The sequence below is a fragment of the Stenella coeruleoalba genome (genome assembly GCF_951394435.1).
Source record: "Stenella coeruleoalba genome assembly, chromosome: 13".
NCBI classification, from domain to species: Eukaryota; Metazoa; Chordata; class Mammalia; order Artiodactyla; family Delphinidae; genus Stenella; species Stenella coeruleoalba.
The window spans coordinates 70005709-70028931 of NC_137159.1; the positions used below are offsets into that span (position 1 = coordinate 70005709).

A 23223-nucleotide genomic window follows, 5' to 3' on the forward strand; every position below is an offset into this window, starting at 1 on the left:
ATGTTAAACAGTAGTGGCCAGAGCAGGCATCCTAATCATGTCCTTGACTGTAGGGGAAAGGATGATGTTGTCTGTGGGATTTTCACAGATGTCTTTTAGATTTTGCCAAATGGGTTTTTTTGCGTGTGTCTGTTGACAAGATCATATGGTTTTCATCTTTTATTAATATGGTGAATTACATTATTTCATATGTTGCATTCCTAGGTAAATTTCTCTTGACCATGATATATATAATCTTTTCTTAAATGTTGCTGGATCAATTCAGCTGTTAAAGTTTAAATTTCTACAACACATTAAAAATTAGACAAAGTCTATCTCTTATATATCAGAAAAACAGATTTTTTTTTTTAATGGCTGGGTTTTACGTATGTTAGTTCTCATGCTGGGAAACTTAAGCCATCCAGCCTACCAAGTTAAATGTATGACCCTGTGGTATAATAAAAAACATATTTTTGGTCTTTGTTCCTATTCCTGGCACAGTGCTCCTAATTTGCTGAGTGATAGGAGTGTCTTTTGTTATTCATAACAAGCCTCTTTCTGTTTACCTAAATTTATGCTAATAGAGGACTCTCAGCAGGGCCTCTACAGAGTTTCACAATGGAGGCTGGTCACCAGAGGAACCAAACACTGAGGGTTCAGACTTTTAACCCCCACCCACCACGAGGTGAAGGGGGCTAGAGATTAGGGTCAATCACCAGAGGTCAGTGATTTAACTATCATGACTACGTAACGAGGCCCCCATTAAAACCTGGAAACAATGAAGTTAGGGTATCTTCTGTGTTGGTGAACACATCAAGGTGCCAAGAGGGTTACATGTCCAGAGACAGCCTAGAAGCTCTGCATTCTCCAACCCCCATACACTGTCTATGCATTTCTTCCATTTAGCAGTTCCAGAGTTGTGTCCTTTATAATACAATTGTAAGTATAGCTCTTTCCTGAGTTCCATGAGTCATTTTAGCAAATTACCGAACCACAAAATGGGTCATGGGAACCTCCAAATTTGTAGCCAAGTCACACAGAAGTGCAGGTAGCCTGGGGGACCCAGAACTTGCATTTGAAGGAAGAGCAGTCTTGTGGGACTGAGTCCTTAAACCTGTGGAGTCTGACACTAAGACTGAGTAATTAGTGTCAGAACAGGATTGAATTGTAGGACATCCAGTTGATGTCACAGAATTGGAAAATCGGTTGCTGCTGGAACACTGCACAGTATCTCTATATAAATTGCTCTTATTACACATGCTACTTGGCCAGACAATAAAATAAAGGCTAAGGAAATTTTAAAATGGAGGCTTTGTTTTTGGTTTCGAAATCTGTCTCAACAGATTATTAAATACTAACAGACTTCTTGTAGCAATGGCAAAGTTAGTAATAAGCCCTTAGGATTGTTACCATTGAAGATATTATTACCTTGGGTCTAATACTGGCTTAAGACTTGGTCTTTGTGTTTCCAGCCAAAAGTTGCTTTAAAGAGGTTTTTTATTTTTGGCCGTGCCACACAGCTTGCGGGATCTTAGCTCCCCGACCAGGGATCAAACCCGGGCCCCTTGCAGTAGAAGTGCAAAGTCCTAACCACTGGACTGCCAGGGAATTCCCAAGAGTTAGTCTTAATGAAATTCAAAGCATAGAAGGTAGAAATAAGACATGAAAAATAATTCCAACAAGAAGCTACCTATGCTGCAGCACAGAAACAGGCAAGCTTTGACACATTACCTTATAAAAACTGACATCTTCACGTGCAATGATACGGCACTATTTTCTTGGTTAGCATTTTACTGTATTAGTACTCTGTATCTTTCAAAATGTCTAGAAGTGATACGGTATTTCCATAACTTAAAATACGTTTTTATTTATTCATTTTTGGCATGCCACATGGCTTGTGGGATCTTAGTTCCCTGACCAGGGATTGAACCCGGGCCACAGCAGTGAAAGTGCCAAGTCCTAACCCATGGACTGCCAAGGAATTCCCAAAAATACGTTTTTAAAATTACTATTGAAAATGTAATTCATTCATTCAATAAAAATTCCCCAAGAAAGAATTCATTTAGACAGGTGTGTAAAACCACTGGTAGCTTCTAGTTGGGGCCATCTTACAAGATGACCGTATAGAGTTTCTGGGTAATCTGGTAATTGCCTTGGATGGGGTTCAAAACAGATCTGCCCAAAATTTTAAGAAAAAGGTAGGCAAAAAATAACATTACCCTGTAAACAAGTAGAAATATTCAACAGTAATGATAGCAAACACTATAAGATCAACTGGAATATTTATTCTTCTTAACCAAGGACACAAATGTGTGTTTATGTAGGGTTTACGCAATTTCTAGGTCTTACCTCATCTATGTTTCTAAGCCATTTGCTGATGTTTTCAAAACTTTTACCATTGGTGATGTCATATACTAGCATGATACCCATTGCTCCTCTGTAGTAGGAGGTTGTGATGGTGTGAAATCGCTCCTGGCCTGCCGTATCCCTGAAATAAACAACCAATAATTTGCACTGAGCATTTGATATTACTAAGTTCTAGATAAAGGGCAAAACAGTAGAATAGTTTGGTAAAATAGAGATTAAAATCCACTATATGACACAAAACAAAATAGAACCACCACTCATTTAATTCTTAAATAGTATGCAATTAAGGTTATTTGTAAACATATATATGTGCAAATACTTTTTAGTCTAAGGAAATTAACAACCTACCAATACTGGATGAAAATCTGAAAGGGAGAACAGTACAAAGTGACATAAAATTCTTTTTAAAGTTATTTAAAGATGAATACCAGCAAGTGTGATAAAAACTCTTGGAATTCCATTTATTTAGTGATCTAGTTCCACAATGTAATACAAAAGCTTGTGGAATTTTGAGAACATTAAAGGACTATACCATAGTATAGCCACATTTATCTTTAGAATCATTTACAAAAAGTTGTAAAGATAACCTCATTTATAAATAACAGGACAGAAATACGTAAATAGTAGTATTTTTCAATGCTTTCAAGCTAAAGATATTTTGCTCCTGTAATTTTTCCCTCATTTGCATCACCAATTCCTTTCTATGGATCATTATAATTAGCATATGTACATGTTTAAGTCTCCCCCCCCCTTTCTTAAAAAATTTATTTATTTTTGGCTGCGTTGGGTCTTTGTTGCTGTGCGCGGGCTTTCTCTAGTTGCGGCGAGCGGGGACTACTCTTTGTTGTGGTGTGCGGGCTTCTCATTGCAGTGGCTTCTCGTTGTAGAGCACGGGCTCTAGGCGTGTGAGCTTCAGTAGTTGTGGCACGCGGGCTCAGTAGTTGTGGCTTGCAGGCTCTAGAACACAGGCTCAGTAATTGTGGCGCACGGGCCCAGCTGCTCCGCAGCATGCGGGATCTTCCCGGACCAGAGCTCGAACCCGAGTCCCCTGCATTGGCAGGCAGATTCTCAACCACTGCGCCACCAGGGAAGTCCCTCCCCTATCTTTTCTAAAAAAAGCAAAATTCAAACAAACAAAAAACCCCACTCTCAACCCCACATCCCTCCAACTAACACTGCATTTCTCTGTTCCCCTTCCCAGCAAACTTCTTTTTAAAACTTTTGTTTTAAAATAACTACAGCCTCACAGGAAGTTTCGAAAACAGTACAAAGAAGTCCTGTGTACCCTTTACCCAGTTTTTCCCAATGGTAACATCTTACATCATAGTACAAAAAGAAATTGACACTGGTACAATCTACAGACATTATTAGAGTACTGTTCTCTGCAATTTTATCACATGTATAGAGTTGTGTAGTCACTGCCATAAAGAAGGCAGAAAACTGCTGTATCACTCACTCCTCTCTCTACCTCCTATATAGTCCCTACACTCTGGCTAATAATCTGTTTTCCATTTCTCTACTTTTGCCATTTCCAGAATGTTATATAAATGGAATCATGCATAATGCAACCTTTTGAAACGGTTGTTTTCACTTTTTCCAGCATAATGCCCTTGAGATCTACCCAAGTTGTTGCATGTAATACTAGTGTGTTTCATTTTATTGCTGGGTAGTATTCCACTGAATGGACTCATCACAATTTGTTTAATCACTCACCTGTGTAAGGATATTTGGGTCGTTTTTAGTTTTTGGCTATTACAAATAAAGTTGCTATGAACATTCGTGTACAAGTTTCTGTGTGTACATAAGTGTTCATTTCTCTGGGATGAACACCCAGGAATGTTACTGCTGCGTCAGATGGTAAGTATATGTTTAACTTTATAAGAAATTGCCAGTAGTAGCTACTAGAGTAGCTATACTACTTTAATACATTCCCACTAGCAATGTATGAGAGACCCAGTTTCTTTGCATCCTCATCAGCATTTGGTGTTCTCACTATATTTTATTTTAGTTGTACTAATAGGGCATGCAGTGATATCTCATCATCATTTTAATTTGTATTTCTCTACGGCTAATGATGTTATACCCTTTTTCATGTAGTTATCTGCAATCCATATATCCTCTCTGGTGAAATGTCTATTCGTGTCTTTTGCCTATTTTCTTTCTTTTTTTTTTTTAGCTGCACAGTGCAGCATGCAGGATCTTAGTTCCCCAACCAGGGATCAAACCCGTGTCCCCTGCAGTGGAAGCACAGAGTCCTAACCAGTGGACCACCAGGGAATTCCCTCTTTTGTCTATTTTCTAATTGGATGGTTCCCCCCACCCCTTTTTTTTTTAACTATTGAGTGTTGAGAGTTCTTTTTACATGTAAGTCCTTTGTCAGGTTATGTGGTTTGGGAATATTTTCCCAAAGAGTCCGCCTGCCGATGCAGGGGACACGGGTTCGCACCCCGGTCCGGGAAGATCCCACATGCTGCGGAGCAGCTGGGCCCGTGAGCCATGGCCGCTGAGCCTGCACGTCCGGAGCCTGTGCTCCGCAACGGGAGAGGCCACAACACTGAGAGGCCCGCGTACCACAAAAAAAAAAAAAAAAAAGGTATACAGGTTTGGAAGGAAGACATAAAACTGTCTTTGTTCACAGATGACATGATCATCTATGTGGAAAATCTGAAAGAACTGGCCAAAAAAAAAAGTAGAAACAACCTAAATGTTCATCAACTAATGAATGGGTAAATAAGATGTAGTATATCCGTACAATGGAATATTATTCAGCCATAAAAAGGAACGAAGTACTGATATATGCTACAACATGGGTGAACCCTGATAACAGTATGTTCAGTGAAAGAAATCAGACACAAAAGATCACATATTGTAATATAATTCCACTTATATGAAATATCCAGAACAGGAAAATCTACAGAGACAGAAAGTAGGTTAGTGGTTACCCTGGATGAAGGGTTTGGGCAGGATGGAAAAAGGCTGCTAAAGGGTATGGGTTTCTTTCCAGAAGTATAAAAATGTTCTAAAATTGTGATCATGGTGAATATACATTGCAAATATACTAAAAAACTATTTAATTGTATACTTTAAATGGGTGAATTATAAGGTATGTGAATTATGTCTCAATAAAGCCATTACAAAACAAGTAAACAAACGGAAAACATGACTAGGCTTAAAAAAACAAACTAAAAATTCCAATGGCGATTCATTATAACCAGAACCAATCCCAAAATCCTTACCCTGAAGTTTACAAAGTATTACAGGATTTGTACTTTTCACCAGCACCCCCCCCCAAATTCTGAGGCACTCTTTTCCCTGACAGCTAGAACCACATTTTTTCATGTCTCCAAATTCACAAGCTTGGTCTCACCAGAGAGCTTCTGTACTAGCTGTGCCCACAGTCCTGTACATGGTTGGCACCTCATCTTTGCATTTTAACCATCACCTTATCAGAAGCCTTCTCTGCCCATCCAATTTAAATAGTCATCCAGTCTCTCTCTATTCCATCTCCTTGCTTTACCTCTCTGCAAAGCACTTAATATAGATTTATTTACTGTCTCCCATGTCCTCTAAAATGTAGGTTCCATCAGAGATTTGTTTGTCTTGTTCACTGCAAAATCCAGAGTATCTACATGGTGAATAAACACTCAAATGTTTGTTAATGAGTCAGTATTTCAGAATCTTACCTAGCAGTCCTTTATTATATTTTAGAATCAAGGCATTCCAATTTAGTTACATGACCCTTAAAAACGTACATTTTTAAAAATAGTGCTTATATGTCTAAAAATATGAGTAGCAAGGAACGTAAAAGAACTACCAGGGCTTCCCTAGTGGTGCGTGGTTGAGAGTCCGCCTGCCGATGCAGGGGACACGGGTTCGTGCCCCAGTCTGGGAAGATCCCACATGCCGCGGAGCGGCTGGGCCCGTGAGCCATGGTCACTGAGCCTGCGCATCCGGAGCCTGTGCTCCGCAACGTGAGAGGCCCGAGTACCGCAAAAAAAAAGAACTACCAATACGTTAATATTCCTTACATTTAATCACAGTGTGCATTATATGTTCATATATCTGACACCTATCCATTTATCCATCAATTCAAATATATACTGAGGGTCTACCATGTGCTAGGCATTATGCAAGAACACACACAGAACATGGGTCTGGAGTCAGATCCAACTTTATTGTCAGGTTCCAATCCTTCCAGCTGAGTGACCTTGAAGGTATTTAACCTCCCTGGATCTTTGGGGTTTTTTTTTTAACAAACAAAGTAGTAGGGATAACTAAAGTAAAATTTTATAATTAATTTGTATTTATTATAGATAACCCCAAAGAATCTATAGTATAAAAATATGCAAACATGTAATAATATCATTATATGTGACCCAAAATTTAATTGTGCTTTTAAAATGTCCTAAGTCAAAACCATCTCTACAGAGATGCTCTATGTCTATGGTATTCAGAGCTCTCTCAAGTTAATAGTTGTGTGTGTTTAAGCTATAATCAGAATTGTTTCACAAGCAAAACCCTGGCTTTGCCTGAAGCCTATTTCTGTATGAAAGTAATATAATATGTTTTTTTATTTAGCCAAGTTAAAGATTTGGCTGGACTTTTCAATTTTCTTAAGAGAATCTCAGCCCTGTCATACAAATTTCTGGAGTTACACTTCTTCAGAGGGTGAAAAGTGTCAAGAAGACAAAAAGTAAAGAGACTAGGGGCTAATGCTGGGGATGGTGCAAACAAGTGAAATTTTAAACAGAGTAGAGGAAGTGAAGGGAATAAGGAAGTGAGCCATACAAATATGTGGGAGCAACGGTATTCCAAGAAGGGGAAAGAACAAGTGCAAAGGTCCTGAGGCATGGTTGAGGAATAGAAAGGAGATCAATGTGACTGGAATGGAAGGGGTGAAGCCAGACTAGCAGGAGATCAGAGAGGTGGTGGGGCGGGAGTGCAGACCATGTAGGATCTTATAGGCCTCGGCAAGCATCGCAGCTTTTCCTCTGAGTGAGATGGGAAGTCTATTGGAGGGTTTTACGAAAAGAAATAACTTAATCTGGGTTTAAAAAAAAACTGTTCTGTCTACTGTGTTAAAAATGGGTGTGTGTGCAAAAGCAGAGTTAGGAGGTAATGTAATACCTATCCAAAAAAATGACATTTAAGAAAAACCATCTAATAGACTTGCTATCAATTCTATGTTGCATCCTTAAATTAGGTTAGACTACTAAAAGGCCATACACACAGACACGCACATGTATGCATTTGTATTTATGTATTTATATACCTTCTTAGACACAATCTTATCTCCATTATCTCAATATTATGTCAACAAATTAGAATCATTACAAATAGCTTTATGAAAACTTATTGTGTATTAGTTATGACCTGTTCTTTCCTGCTTTCTTTACATTATTTCTGAAAAGAATAACTTACTTTTTTTGTTGGTAGCCTCCCTCCCTGCCCTTTTTGTGTTGGACGCCAAGAAGTTTATAGGTAAACTTTACAAATTAAGCATAGCAAATGAGTTGTCCTTTAGAGACAGTATATTTACATTTTTCTCAATTCCAAATTCTTATTTTATCTTTTATTAATCTATTTAGTTACAAGTTGCCTTAAAACAGATGTAACTATAAATGTTTTCATGAAAAAACAATAAAAATTTGTCCTATCACAGTAGAAATAGTTTAGTTCTTTTGTAAATTGCAAAAAGAAGTATAAATTAACTAATAACTCTATCCCACTAGGGAGGGGTTAAAGTTTCCTACCTAAAATCCAGGCTAAAAATGTACTTATCCAGGGCTTCCCTGGTGGCGCGGTGGTTGAGAGTCCGCCTGCCGATGCAGAGGACATGGGTTCGTGCCCTGGTCCGGGAAGATCCCACATGCCGCGGAGCGGCTGGGCCCGTGAGCCATGGCCGCTGAGCCTGCGCGTCCGGAGCCTGTGCTCCGCAACGGGAGAGGCCACAACAGTGAGAGGCCCGCAAAAAAAAAAAAAAAAAAAAAAAAAAGAAGTACTTATCCAAGACAAAGAACATACAGGACCGGGCTTCCAGTAGTGTCTAACAGCTGTAATGTAGGAGGGATAGAAAACTTGCATTTCGATTTTTATCATAAGTAATAACAATTTAGGGAAAAAATCTTCCACAGCATTCTGCTATGAATACCACCACCAACACTGTCTAACATTCTTGGAACACTGTTACACCCAGGTATCCATATGGCTCACGTCCCCATTCATTCACAACTAGCAAATTATATACACACTTCAGTGTCAAATCTATGACTACATTCTCCACCAAGAAAAAACACACTGCAAAGAAACTACTTAGCTAAATCTAAATCAATGGCACCTGGAGAGGAAATTTTATTTTTATATTATTATGCTGCTTAGTTATGAAATACTGATAAAAAGATATTGAAATATTAATGGCCCTTCTGAAAAAGTAATCATGATTTCAGAACAAAATAAGAGTTTTTGTTTTCACTGATGGCATACTACTCCATCTGTTCTTTGATTTTTGTCTCCTCCATCTCCCAAAACTTCTTACAACCCCTCTTCCTTCTTTTTATATGCTCTCCTTGCTAAGTCTTTTAAAATTATCCTTTTCCTGGATCCTCCTATAATACCAATCCCTACCAAGTGTTAATGCAATCAACAATTTATTTCAAAGCAGAAAGGGAGTCCCTGCCTCACCATCTCTAGGCTAATTGGTGACCCTCCGCCCAGGGCTAAAAATAGCCACAGCTGCTAATTCATGGTCAAATTATTTTTAGGTTTGCATAAAACCTAAAACACATATACCCAGGTCTAAAGACAGCAGGTTGACTCCAATCAGCAAAAGCAGGTGTTTATTGTCTGAAGAGCAATTAAACACTGTATATACTCACATTACCTTTTCATGTCCCATATTACAGGTTTTTGAGCCTGTTTTCAAAACCACTTGGTTTTCCTCTCCTATTAAAATGTTTTTCTTCTCAGCCTATGTAGTATAATCAGATTTCTGAAATTATGAATCAATGGCAATAGAATTTTCCTTACATAAAATGACAGATGCACAGCTAAGAGAATGTTGTAAAATCCTATTTTTTCCCACTGACATATAATGAAAGGAGTGATATATTCCTAGGAACTAAAAGAGCTTATTTCCTTAACTGTTAGTCCCACACACAGGGTCAAAGAAGCCGTGTGCTCTGGCTGCTATTATGACAGCTATTTTTAGGCTGGACACTGACAGCACCAGAACAGGCCAGAGACAACATCAAGCTCCTCGGCAAGGCAGACACCCCAAATTTCGTAACTTTGTGCTTTTGGTAACATAATGAAGTTATTTACTTTATAAATTAGGATGTTAAATTTCTCACATTGGGTTTTATCTTAACAAGGCCTGGATTTCCTCACAGATATGCAACTTCTCTACACCCAAAATACTGTGAGTTTAATTTATGCTCGTCTTCATCGCCCAAAACGGGTCAAAAGTCAAAAGCCTGATACCTACCCTTGCAGAGCTTACATTACAGTGGGGACAGGAACAAACAAGTAAATAAATATGTAATTCCAAATTGTGATAAACCTTAACAAGGTAAACAGGGTAGAGTGATGAAGAATGACGTAAAGGGGAGGGAGGAAGCAATCTTGATAATCAAGGAGGTCTTCTCTATAGAGGTGATGTTTAAGGTAAGTGAGAAGTGAAGTATGAACAGAAACCAATCAAACAAAGTCATTCAGTCAACAAATATTTATTCAGCATCTGTATCTGCCAGGGTCTGTTGTAGGGGATGGTTACATAACCACAAATCAGACAGATGGCATCCCCACCCTCAAAAAGCTGACATTCTAGTGAGGGGAACAACAATGAACACATTTTTTAAATATGGTAAACTTAGATACTAAAAAAATACTATGACAAACATAAACTAAGATAAACATGATAGTGCCTAAAGGACTGGGGTGGCTTTAGTTTGTCATCATGCAGGGCCTCTCTCAGAGGCTAACAATGAACTGAGATTGAATGAGAGAAGGCAGCAACACAAAGATCTGATAAAAAGCATTCCAAGCAGAAGGAACAGGTGAATAACAAGGGCCCACAGATGGGAATATGCTTGGCATGTTCAGGAGAGGAAAAAATGACCACAGTGGCTGGAGCAAAGCTGGTAAGAGATGAGGTCAGAAGAGGCAGTAGCCAGAAACTGGAGTTTTCAAATTCATTTCTGTTGAAATGGGAAGCCTCTGGAATGGAGTGGTACTTCAGAATGCTTAGTCTAGCTACACTTGGGTGGGTTAAGGGGGATCTACAGGGTATGTACAAAGGTCCTAAACTGGAGAAGAGCTTGCCATGTTCATGGAATTGAAAGGAGATCAGCTGTGGGGAGAGACTACATATACAGGGAGCATAAAAGGAGGTCAGAACAGCGGGCAGGGGACCACTCTGTAAACTGTGGAAAGGAGTTTGGATTTGGAATTTCGGCTTTCATTCGAAATGCAAAGGAAAGTCAAAATGGTTATAAATAGGGGAAGGAATGACAACCATGATCATATTTATATTTGAAAAAGGTTACTAAGGCTGTTACCTGGGAAAAGTACTGGAAGAAGGCAAAGGGGAAGTAAGGACCTGTTAGAATATTAAAAGCCTACTGCAATGGTCCAAAGAATAGGTAATGGTGGCTTGAACTAGGGGGTAACAACGGAGACATCAGATTGTATTTGGATTCTAGACATATTTTAGAGACAGAATCAACAAGACTTGCTAAATTGGATGTTGGGGTTAAGGGAATGGGAAAACTCAAAGACGGCTCCCGTGTATCCGGCACTTTATGTCGGTAAATGTTTAATTTCTCTACAATATGATACTAACTGGTTTCTGGTAACTGCGCTGACGTTAAAATCTGCTGCTGGTACAAGATACAAATGTTGACAGTGGCAAACATTTCTGACCCCCCCGCCAAAAAAAACCCCCAAAAATAACAAAAAAGAAAAAAACCGAAAGAAAAGGCAGACTTAAAGTAACTCACTATGACTGTTTTCCTGGCAGGACCCACTACTCTACGGAAAATGTAGATAGCAAAAGACACTTCGGTAGAAATTTTCTAGAGATCTGGGATTTTAAAAACCATAGCTAGCTGCTTCTCTATCAGCCAAACAAGCTAATTTCAGGCCCACATACATGTGCCTTGGACAGGTGAGACCCTTATGCAACAGTTAAACTAAAAGATTCCTAGAAAGAAATGAGTGAAGACCATTCGAGTAAGAAAAATAAGACAAAGCTTTAGCACAGACTAAAGAAAGTTTCCAAAATTAATATTCAATCACAGAACAATTTTTCATGCTGAAACAAGAACCTGAATATATTCATTCAAACTAAAGAGAGATAAAAATCACTGTGCTTTTTAGTAGCAACTGGAAGCAAAGTACTGAAGTTGAGAATAGCATTTTGAATTTTGGTATCATCATAAGTTAATAGTAATGGGGTTTTTCCTCCTAAAAGCTTTCTTGAATCACTGCAGCATATCCCAGCAGATCTCTTAACCTGGAGCTACATGACTTTTTTTCTCCCTGGAATATTAACATGCATATCAACTCAAGCAAAGAAGACAAAATCAGCTGGCCTAATGCTAACCTCTTGAAAACTATTAATCACAAATTTTAACCAGTCACTCATTCCTAATCTTTACAAGAAAATGGATATTTAAAATTAAAAGCAGGGCTTCCCTGGTGGCGCAGTGGCTAAGAATCTGCCTGCCAGTGCGGGGAACGCGGGTTCGAGCACTGGTCCGGGAAGATCCCACCTACCGCGGAGCAACTAAGCCCGTGCACCACAATTACTGAACCTGCGCTCTAGAGCCCGCGAGCCACAGCTACTGAGCCTGCATGCCTAGAGCCCATGCTCCACAACAAGAGAAGCCACCGCAGTGAGAAGCTCGCACACCAGAAAAAAGAGCAGCCCCCGCTCGCCACAACTAGAGAAAGCCCGCGTGCAGCGACGAAGACCCAATGTAGCCAAAAATAAATAAATAAAAATTAATTAAAAAAAAAAAAAGCAGGGCTTCCCTGGTGGTGCAGTGGTTGAGAGTCCGCCTGCCAATGCAGGGGACACGGGTTCGTGCCCCGGTCCGGGAAGATCCCACATGCCGCAGAGTGGCTGGGCCCGTGAGCCATGGCCGCTGAGCGTGAGCGTCCGGAGTCTGTGCTCCGCAACGGGAGAGGCCAAAACAGTGAGAGGCCCGCGTACCACAAAAAAAAAAAAAAAAAAAAAAAGCAGTCAATTGTATACATGAAAACCTAAACTACATCAAATTTTCCTTCTAAAGTGTTATAAACTCTAAATTATAAATGTTGCCATTTCTCTGCTATACTTGATTTTATAGGTACACTAGAAATCTTTTCTAGATTAATCTTGAAGGCTACACTGGAGGACTTCTTATTTCAAAAGAGCACCTTCTGAGGAAGGCTCTCTTTTTAAAAACAAGCATTACGTGTTACTCTTTACTTCTGAAAGCTACAGAAACTAAAATGGTAAGAGGAGGGAAAAATGTTTAAAGCCACAGGTCAAGAAACAGAAGGGAGAGTCTGTGGAGGACAGAGTGTAGGAGGAGGAACAGGACATATTCAGTAGGGCAAAGGTTTTATATACTGTATAAAGAAAAATATGTCTTAAAAATATTGTTTTGTATGCTCCTGTTTCTGTTATATACACACACATACACATGTATATTGAGTCACAGAGTCACAATGTAAAATGTATCTTACCTACTGTCAAAAAAGTTTGAGAATTATTGGCTTAAATAATAATTGTATCCCCTATACAGAAGGGATACAGTTAAGAAGAGAGCCAATCAGTCTGGCAAGGCCTAGGAGGGCGCTTGAAACACAAATGTTATGTAGGGACAAGGTCGGAATAAGATGTGAGGGGCTGGTTGAAATTCAGAATAAGTAATTGACATCCTTTCCCTTGAGATCACTTTAATTATAATGAAATAGAATATGAGGCATTTTTCATTTGCTGGGTTATTTCCCAGTTAAAGAAAAGAAAAAATCAATGATCATCAAGTGGGTTGTGCTTCAAAGAGAATCATTAAATTTAGGAAATGCTTTAAAATGTCTAGATTTTATTTAAATTTGTATTAAATTTTAAAGATGTTATAAAGATTGTACTTCTAATTACATGGTCAGGTAATGAAGACATTCTGGTTAGACATACTGGACTTCTAATTATACCTAACTTTTTGAAACTGTCTTTTGGATTCTGGGACATTGTTCTCTCCTAATTCTCCTTTCTAACTCTCCAACTATGGGTTTGCAACTTCCTTTGCTAACTTGTTCCTCTGCTCAAAAATGTTACCATTCTTAGGGTTCTAGCCTCAACATGGGAGATCCCCAAATAATAATACCTATGATTTCTTGAACATTAATTATGCACTGGAGACTGCTCTAAGTGCCTTACATGTATCACTAATCCTCATAACCACTCTACGATATGTCCAATTACAGTAAAACCAAAGATTAACATGAATTCATATTTAACACAACTGTTGACTGGCAATGAAGAAAGAAAAACGATAGTTACTGAAAAGAGCAGCAAAATCAATTGACAAACTACTATTTATAGGAGGCAGTATAGCAATTAAGAATGTCACTCTCAACCCTACATTCTGAGCATGTAATGCATCCCAGCTCTGCTATTTACGTGCTGTATGACCTTGGTTAAATTATTTCAAAATGCCTCCATTTCATTATCTATAAAATAGGAATAACCCAAGAGAAAAGAAAGCATTTGCCTATACAAAGATCTGTAGCAGCTTTACGGTGAATAAACAAGTTGTGATTTATCTTAACAATGGAAAACTACTTAGCAATAAAAAGTAATGAACTTATTGATACACATAAAATCATTGATAGTTTTCAAAATAACTACGCTGAGTAAAGAAGCCAGACCCCTCCCCTCAAAAAAGACAAAGAAAAATAACACATTACATGACTGCATTTGTATACAGTACTAGAAAATGGAAACAGGTCTACAGTGACAGAAAGCAGAAAGGTGGTTGCCTGGGGACTGGGGATAGGAAGGCAAGATTACAAAGAGGCTTAAGGAAACTTCTGAGGTGATGAATATGTTCATTATCTTGACTGTGGTGATGGTTTCACAGATTTATATATATGTCAAAGCTTACCAATCTGTATACTTTAAATATGTGTAGTTTATCGTGTGCCAGTTATACCTCAATAAGGCTGTTGAGGAAAATTTTTTTAAAAAAGGAATAATATATCTCTCACAGGGTCATTGTGATCACTTAATATTCACTGAAAAATGCTGCTATTATAATTTTAAAGTCTACGATTCATACCTGAATACAAATTTAAAGAATTTTATTGTGCTTCTACGGGGCAAATCCTATACAAACTAATGAAAATAATAATGCCTATAAAAAGTTATAAACACATTAAGTACATTTTTAGCTTAAAGACTCTCCAAACAACAAAAAGATTATATTAATTTTTTATAGTGTTTCTGAGCAAAGTATTGTGCTAAAGGCATTACCTAGATTATTTCATGTAATCCTTATAACAATCTTTTGAGATAGGTGATATTATCTCCATTTTACATATGAAGATATAAAGGCCTCACAGTGATATGTAACTTACCCAAGTTCATACTGTAAGTAGAAAAGGTAAAACACTCAAGCCAGATCTCACGGACTCCGAAGTCCATGGCAACAATTTTTTTTTACATCACTGAAAGAAGGTCACCTGACTACTGGCTTAGAATGGGAAGTTTCCTAGAATTTAAACAGTTGACAAGGAAGGATTTCACTGCCTAACCTTCAGGAAGTTAACATTCTATTACATAAAGTGAATAAATTAGCATTACTTACCATATCTGTAGCTTGATCTTCTTCCCTTGCAATTCAACTGTTTTGATCTTAAAGTCTATTCCTACAACATAGAAAAAAAAAGGTAAATTGTATCTATGGCTCTGAACATGGCTATACTAAAATTAATTGGTGTAAAAACACACTTTCAAAATTTGTTTGGTTCTGGAAATTTACTATGTATGCAATTCTGAGCAAAAGTGTCCAACTGTAAACCTGTGTGATATAAGATCCAAGACAGTAGAAGAAATAGTTATATACAGAGATTTTACAATTAGGAAATTAAAAAAATATTTTTTAATATCTAATATTTTAATGCAAAAGAATAAAAAGATGTTTCCTATTAGCAAAAAACATACCCTTCACTAGCTTCCAGAAAAGAATACTACCAGGGATAAAGAGGGTCGTTTCATAATGATGAACAGGTCAATGAATTCAGAAAGTGTAAAAGTACTAGATGTTTATGCATCTAGTAACACAGTGTGTCACAGTACATGAAGCAGAAGTATTATAGGTTCCCCAGGATCTGTCTGCTCTTTAACTAACTAAAATCTTCAATTTGGCCCTTTCAGTTTGTTTCCCATACCCAATTAAAATAAAAAAAGAGGGCCATTTGTCTGACACTTACAAACCTCAGACTATGTCTACAGCCCATATTTTTGTTTCTCTAGGAATTACTGAGAAAATCGTCCTAAAATGATCTGGTTGTCAAGAACAACTCTGAACAGGACTGAACAATCCCAGTTAGGCATAGAATTTGTTAATTAATCTTAATGACAAACCTGACAATCAATACTATTTCAGAAAACTTTCCTGAATAGAAGTGAAATTAGGACAGTCTGAAAGCTCTAAACCCTTTGTGATGGAAACCAGGTAACACTGGAAAACTTCCAAGAATTTAGACTGTTTTAAGCCATCCACCTAACTGTTCAAGACAGAAACCTCATCCTAGACTCCATGATTTTCCCTCTCCATCTCATGTTGTCTATCCTCAAAATAATTAGCAGCAGTTGAAGCAGTTCTTCATTCTTTTCTGCACAAAAACTCTGCTAGTGTTCCTACCTCTCCGGCCACTCATCAATCTTCATTACTGGTTTCTCCTCACCTAACTTTTCTAAAAATTGGAGTGAACGTCTTTTCCCTGATTTTATGGCTTTAAATTCCATGTACACACTGGCAACTCTCAAATTTTATAGCATAGCCCAGACTGCTCCCCTTAACTCCAAACTTAAGATACCCAACTGCTTACTGGCTATCTCCAAATCTCATCTTTCACAAAGACTAAAAGCAAAAGTCCCTAAAATAGTCCATAAGGTCTTACACATTCTGCCCACCTCCCCCCTGTTCACTCTGACCTCAGCATTTTCTATATCATCTTTTTAAAAAAAATATTTACTTATTTATTTATTTTTTAAATTTTGGCTGCACTGGGCCTTCACTGAGGCATGCGAGATCTTTAGTTGGAGCATGTGGGCTCCTCAGTTGTGGCAGGCGGCATGCATGCAAGATCTAGTTACCCGACCAGGGATCAAACCTGGGCTCCCTGCATTGGGAGCATGGAGTCTTACCCACTGGACAACCAGGGGAGCCCCAGCATCTTCTATATCATCTTACTCTGATCTCGCTAACGGTACTGGCTTCCACAAGTTGTTCCACACACAGGTCAGGCAGATTCCCACCTCAAGGTCTCTGTATATACTGTTCTCCCATCCTGGAATACTTTCTTCTCCATCAGAGCTCCTTCCCCTAGCTAACATATCCTAAGCTGCAACTTTTCCTCATGTCCCTTACCCCATGTCCATTATCTGTTAATACTCCCTTAACCCTATTCCTTACTTTTTAATCTTTAACATTCCTTAAATATACTGTATATATTTACTTTTTCTTTTTCTTTTTCTGCCTCCCTTTGCCAAATATAAGATCCAACAAGGGTAGGGATTTTTATCTGTTCAATTCTATTAAATTCCCAGCACCTAGAGCTATGCCTGACATATAAGCAGGCATTCAAGAAATCACTGTTGAATAAACAGATAAATGACATTTTCTAGAGAAAATAAAAGGGTCCCTGAGAAAAGACACAGATGCTTCACCTTTAGGGTGAAACTCACCACTTGACAAGCTCCACACTTGCCTGCTTAGCTTCCAGTCAGCTTTTTAGAGTTTCAGGCAAAAGCATGAAGGACAAAGTTCCAACGAGATATCAAAATAAAAAAGCAAAAACAAACAAAAAAGGAAACCTGGAGGAAACAGGGGCAATACAGAGGAAAAGATATAGTTCTTTTTATCTTCTCAGAAAAAGATGGGGGGGTGGGGGGAAGAAACAGTAATCTGAACTAGAAAACTCCTGGAAATTAAAAAGGCAGAAATAATATACTCAACAGAAAGGCTGTAAGGGAAAATTAAGATCTCTCAAAAAATACAACAAAATGACAAAGAATGGAATGTATGTGAGATATGATAAGTCAAAAGATCATACCAGGAGATCTGACATCTAACTCATAAGTTCAAGAAAGAACAGAGAAAATGACACACAAAAAATAGTAATCTAAAAATTATGCAAGAAAACTTAACAGAATCAAAGGAATCTATTTTAGACTGAAAGACTCACCTAGTGCCTAGCATAATGAATAAAATAAGATCTATACCGAATTATATCATCACGAAATTTCAGGGCTGAAGATAAATTTCAGGAATAAAGATAATATTATAAAAGCTTGCAGAGAAACAAACCAGGCCATATTAAACAATCAAGAATAACAACTCTGAACTACTCAACGGCAACACTAGAATCCAGGATACAAAAAGGTAAATAAAAGGTATTCTCGGGGGCTTCCCTGGTGGCACAGTGGTTGAGAGTCCGCCTGCCGATGCAGGGGACACGGGTTCGTGCCCCAGTCCGGGAAGATCCCACATGCCGCGGAGCGGCTAGGCCCGTGAGCCATGGCCATGGAGCCTGCGCGTCCGGAGCCTGTGCTCCGCGACAGGAGAGGCCACAATAGTGAGAGGCCCACGTACTGCAAAAAAGAAAAAAAAAAAAAAAGTATTCTCGGGCTTCCCTGGTGGCGCAGTGGTTAAGAATCCGCCTGCCAACGCAGGGGACATGGGTTCGAGCCCTGGTCCGGGAAGACCCCACATGCCATGGAGCAACTAAGCCCGTGCGCCACAACTACTGAGCCCGCACGCCTAGAGCCAGTGCTCCACAACGAGAGAAGCCACTGCAATGAGAAGCCCGTGAACTGCAACAAAGAGTAGCCCCTGCTCACTGCAACTAGAGAAAGCCTGCACGCAGCAACGAAGACCCAATGCAGCCAAAAATAAATTAATTAAAAAAAAAAGTATTCCCAACCTATATCCAGCCAAAATCAAATAAGAGTAAAAAAAAGGCATTTCTAAAGATGAAAGATCTCAAAATATTTAGCTCTCGTGCATCTTTTCTAAGACAGCTACTAGGAGAGACTGCTTTACCAAGAATAGGAAGAAAAAGAATCCAGCAAAGAGAGTGATATAGGGAATTCCCTGGTGGTCCAGTGGTTAGGACTTGGTGGTTTCACTGCCGTAGCCTAGGTTCAATCCCTGGTCGGGAAACTAAGATCCCGCAAGCCATGCAGCACACTCCTCCACCCCCCAAAAAAGAGTGATGTAAAGGGCAGTTCAAACTGGCCTAGAGAAGCAACCAGTTCAGGAGAGAATGAGGAAAGAAAACAACAGGACAGAATAAAATGCTAAAATGCAGAGAAAGTGCCAAGAGGTATGCCTCCTAAGAGAAGGAGGGGATGAAATGGTATTAACAGAATTTAAATGAAAAGAAGAGTTCAGAAGGTCTGGCAATTCTGTTGTAGAGTTTGGGATAAAGTATGAATAGTGCCTTGAAATCTAAGCATATGTAACAATGAAGGGACTGTAAACTCAGTAAAAACAGAAAACTGTCCAAGAAAGGAAATGCAATTATAGTACACTACTTGGTTTAGCAGTTAACAAAACGTGTTATAACTATTTGAGAAGATGAAGGGAGAGGAACCAAGAATGCCTCATGGTATTAAGGGTATTCCAATTCTCATCTTCCGTAACAACAAGAGGAAATTTCTCAAATTAGTCTTTTTAAAAGTTAAATACATATGACTAGGGAATATGGGGTTGAATATCAGAAGTAAAGGCCAAAAAATGTTTGGGAAAGGTAACACACAAGTGAGCATGGGGCAAGGATTTATTGTTGCTGCTGCTGTTGTCATAGGCCTTAAAGTACTAACTTCTAAAACTCTGTAGCTATTACATTAATAGAAACAAAAATTAGGTTAATAGAAGAGGAGGTATGTTTACAAATGTTCTCTCCACTACACAAACACTCCGACTTGATCACCTAACTTCTAGCATGGCCCCAAGCCACCCCTACAGTCTCATTCCTTCCAGCCTTTTTTCTATAGTCACTCTCAAAAACAACTTTTACAACTGTGCACTTTTCCCAAGTAAATACCTTAGTCACTCCAGCACGCACTTTCCACACCCTCAAACATAGGTTGGAAAAACCTATATTTAAGATAGAGTAGAAAAGTTGTTTTTTGTTTTTTTTTAATACCCGTTGCGGAGCACAGGCTCCGTACGTGCAGGCTCAGCGGCCATGGCTCACGGGCCCAGCCGCTCCGCGGCATGTGGGATCTTCCCGCACCGGGGCATGAACCCGTGTCCCCTGCATCGGCAGGTGGACTCTCAACCACTGCGCCATCAGGGAAGCCCTAGAAAACTTTTTGATACAAGTTAAAGATTAGGGCAAAATCAATAACTCAGCTGCCAAGAGAAGCTAGGAAAACCTATCACCCTTTAAGATTCTGCCAGGAAGAATCAGATTCTCCTGCAACACTATCATTTGTTAAATTACCACAGACTAGAGCAAAATCATAGGGTTTGATCCAACCAGCGATTCTTTTCCAGCTTTTGCTTACGTAAAAATATACTAGAGGAAATCCCCACTTTTTACAGATTCCTGGGACCCAGTTCAAACAAGTATTTCAATTTACCACAGTCTAATTCATTTATCAATTTTCAGTTGCTCAGGAAAGTGAGAAACAATATCAGGCAAAACATTTGCCTTAATGATGTTGCACCATCCAGTGGCAAGAAAAGTAACTGCAACTTCTAGTCATTATAAATATCAGTTTTCCAAAACTTGGCTTCTGATGACACATCAATAGTAATTAATGCAGGCAGAAACAACCTATATAATAAACTCCAGATAACCGAAGTTCAACAACGTATAGCTAAATGATCTATATCTGTGGTTTTTAACAGGTGAAAATCAAGTGTTTTCACCACACCAGGAGAGGAAATAGGAATCGCATACCTACAATCCTTTGAATGTAGCTTAGTCTGAAATTTAAAAGACCTAGTCCTAGCTCTGTCATTAACAGCACAAATTTTGAAAAGGCCATTTTCCATAATGGACATCTCCATATGGATGTGAAAATGGAGAATGCAAAAAAGTTCCCTCTAAAGATCCTTTCATTTAATAGTAATAGCTTAGTAAACACTTTGGGAATTTACAATGTGCCAGGTACTGTTTTAAGCCCTTTGCATAGATAACTCATTAAGTCATCAGAACAATCCTAGTCCATACTATTATTTCTATTCTACAAATGATGAGTGAAATAAAAACCAATAGCAGCAGCAAAAGAAAAATCAATTAACACTAATATTCACTGGATAATTAAATATTGTAAGCATTTCACATATACTATCTCATTTAATATTAACAAAAATCCTCTGAGAAAGTACTAATATGCCTATTTTATTTTACTTTGGCCGTGCCACACAGCTTGCAGGATCTTAGTCAGATCAAGGGTCACACCCAGGCCCCGGCAATGAGAGTGCCAAGGCCTAACCACTGGATCGCCAGGGAATTCCCCTAATATGCCTATTTTATAGAAGACAAAATATACAGTAATTTACTTAAGGTCACAGAATTAATAGGCGGCAAAAACCAGGACTCAATTTCATGTCTGTTTGATTGCAGACCATACATGCTCTTAGCCTATTTTCTACTGAGGTAAAATTCACATAAAATTTACCATTTTAAAGTGAACAATTCAGTATATTGGCAATATTGTACAACCAGCACCTCTATCCAGTTCCGAAACATTTTCATCCTCTCAAAAGGAAACTCCATACCCATTAGTCAGTGGCTTTCCATTTCCCCTCCCACCACTCCCCTGGAAACCACCAGTCTGCATTCTGTCTCTATAGATTTACCTATTTTGGATATTTCATATAAATGAAAGCATGTAACATGTGACCTTTTGTGTCTGGCTTCTTTCACCTAGCATAATGTTTTCAAGGTCCATCCACGTTGTAGCATGTATCGGTCAGTACCTCATTCCATTTTATGACTGAATAATATTCCATCATATGTATATACACCATTATCTGCTTATCCACTCATCTGTTGACGGACATTTCGGCTGTTTTCACCTTTTGGCCTTGGTAAAGTGTTGCTATGAATATGCATGTATATGTGTTTATATGAGTACCTGTTTTTAATTCTTTGGGGTATATACAAGAAGTGGAATTGCTGGGTCATATGGTAATTTTGTTTAACTTTTTGAGGAACCACTGTTTTCCACAGCAGCTGCACCATTTACATTTCCACTAGCAATGTATGAGGGTTCAATTTTTCTACACATCCTAACCAATGCTTATTATTTTCCTTTTTATAAGTCATTCTAGGGGGTGCATATGAAGTGGTGCCTCACTGTAGTTTTGATTCGCATTTCCCTAATGACTACTGATACTAAACATCAGTTCATGTGCTTGTTGACCATTTGTATACCTTCTCTGGAGAAATGTCTATTCAAGTCCTTTGCCCTTTTTTTTTTTTCTTTTTTTTTTTTGCGGTATGCGGGCCTCTCACTGTTGTGGCCTCTCCCATTGCGGAGCACAGGCTCCGGACGCGCAGGCTCAGCAGCCATGGCCCACGGGCCCAGCCGCTTCGCGGCATGTGGGATCTTCCCAGACCGGGGCACAAACCCGTGTCCCCTGCATTGGCAGGTGGACTCTCAACCACTGCGCCACCAGGGAAGCCCCCTTTGCCCATTTTTAAATCAAGTTATCTTTTTGTTGTTGAGTTGTAAGAGTTCTTTATATCTTCTGGAAAACAGAGTCATATCACAAATATGGTTTGCAAATATTTCCTCCATTCTATAGGCTGTCTTCACTTTCTTAATTACCTTTGATGCATCAAAGTTTTTAATTTTGATGAAGTCCAATTAAATGATCTGTTTTTTTCTTTTGCTGCATGCCATTAACTACTGATTTTAATTTTTGAAATGTATGAGACAGGATAAGTTCCTGGGAACTGAGAAATTACTGACAAAACCAAAGCTAACTTCAACTGTTCCAACTACATCCTAAGATGTAATAAAGAGATAACACAAGCATTTCTAGTGCAATGTAATATATATGTCTATATATGTATTATCTACAAGCTATTTCACATTATAGTAATGTGTGTTACAGAAGAATAAACCACACTTACTATATACTTGACACTAAATGAAGCAGACAAAATCCTGTTGACGGGATTTACATTCCAGGGAGAGAAGACAAAAAAAAATAAAATACGTGAGGAGAGTGTTTCAGGCAGAGGAAACAATAAGTGCGTAGGGTCTGAGGTAGAAATATGCTTGGCATGTTCAGGAAAGATAAGTAGGAGTTTGGGTACAGTGATAACGAGTCTTCTGATCCATGAACATGGTAGATGAACATGGTTCATCATCCATGAACATAAACATGATCTCTGTTTATTTGGGTCTTCTTTAAGTTCTCTCAACAGTATTTTGTAGTCTTCAGTGCCTAGGTCTTGCACATATTTTGTTAAATTTATCCCTACTTCATTTTGTGGATAATACCGTAAATGGTAATTTCAAGTTTTATTTTCCAATTGTTTTTTTTTTTGCTAAATATAGAATACAATTTATTTTTGTATTGACCTTGTATCCTGCAACCTTGCTACATTCACTTATTAATTACACTTGCTCTT

General features: G+C 38.5%; 1 protein-coding gene across 1 annotated transcript in view; it reads right to left on the reverse strand.

The window, feature by feature from the left end:
* The window catches only part of RAB10 (RAB10, member RAS oncogene family), a 72361-nt gene that overhangs the window by 9950 nt on the left and 39188 nt on the right, over nucleotides 1-23223 (reverse strand). The window contains exons 2-3 of the mRNA XM_079941276.1: nucleotides 15201-15261; nucleotides 2329-2467 (exon numbers count right to left, since the gene is read on the reverse strand). Of these exons, the coding sequence (XP_079797402.1) occupies nucleotides 2329-2467; nucleotides 15201-15261 (200 nt within the window). The remainder of the gene's footprint in view (nucleotides 1-2328; nucleotides 2468-15200; nucleotides 15262-23223) is intronic.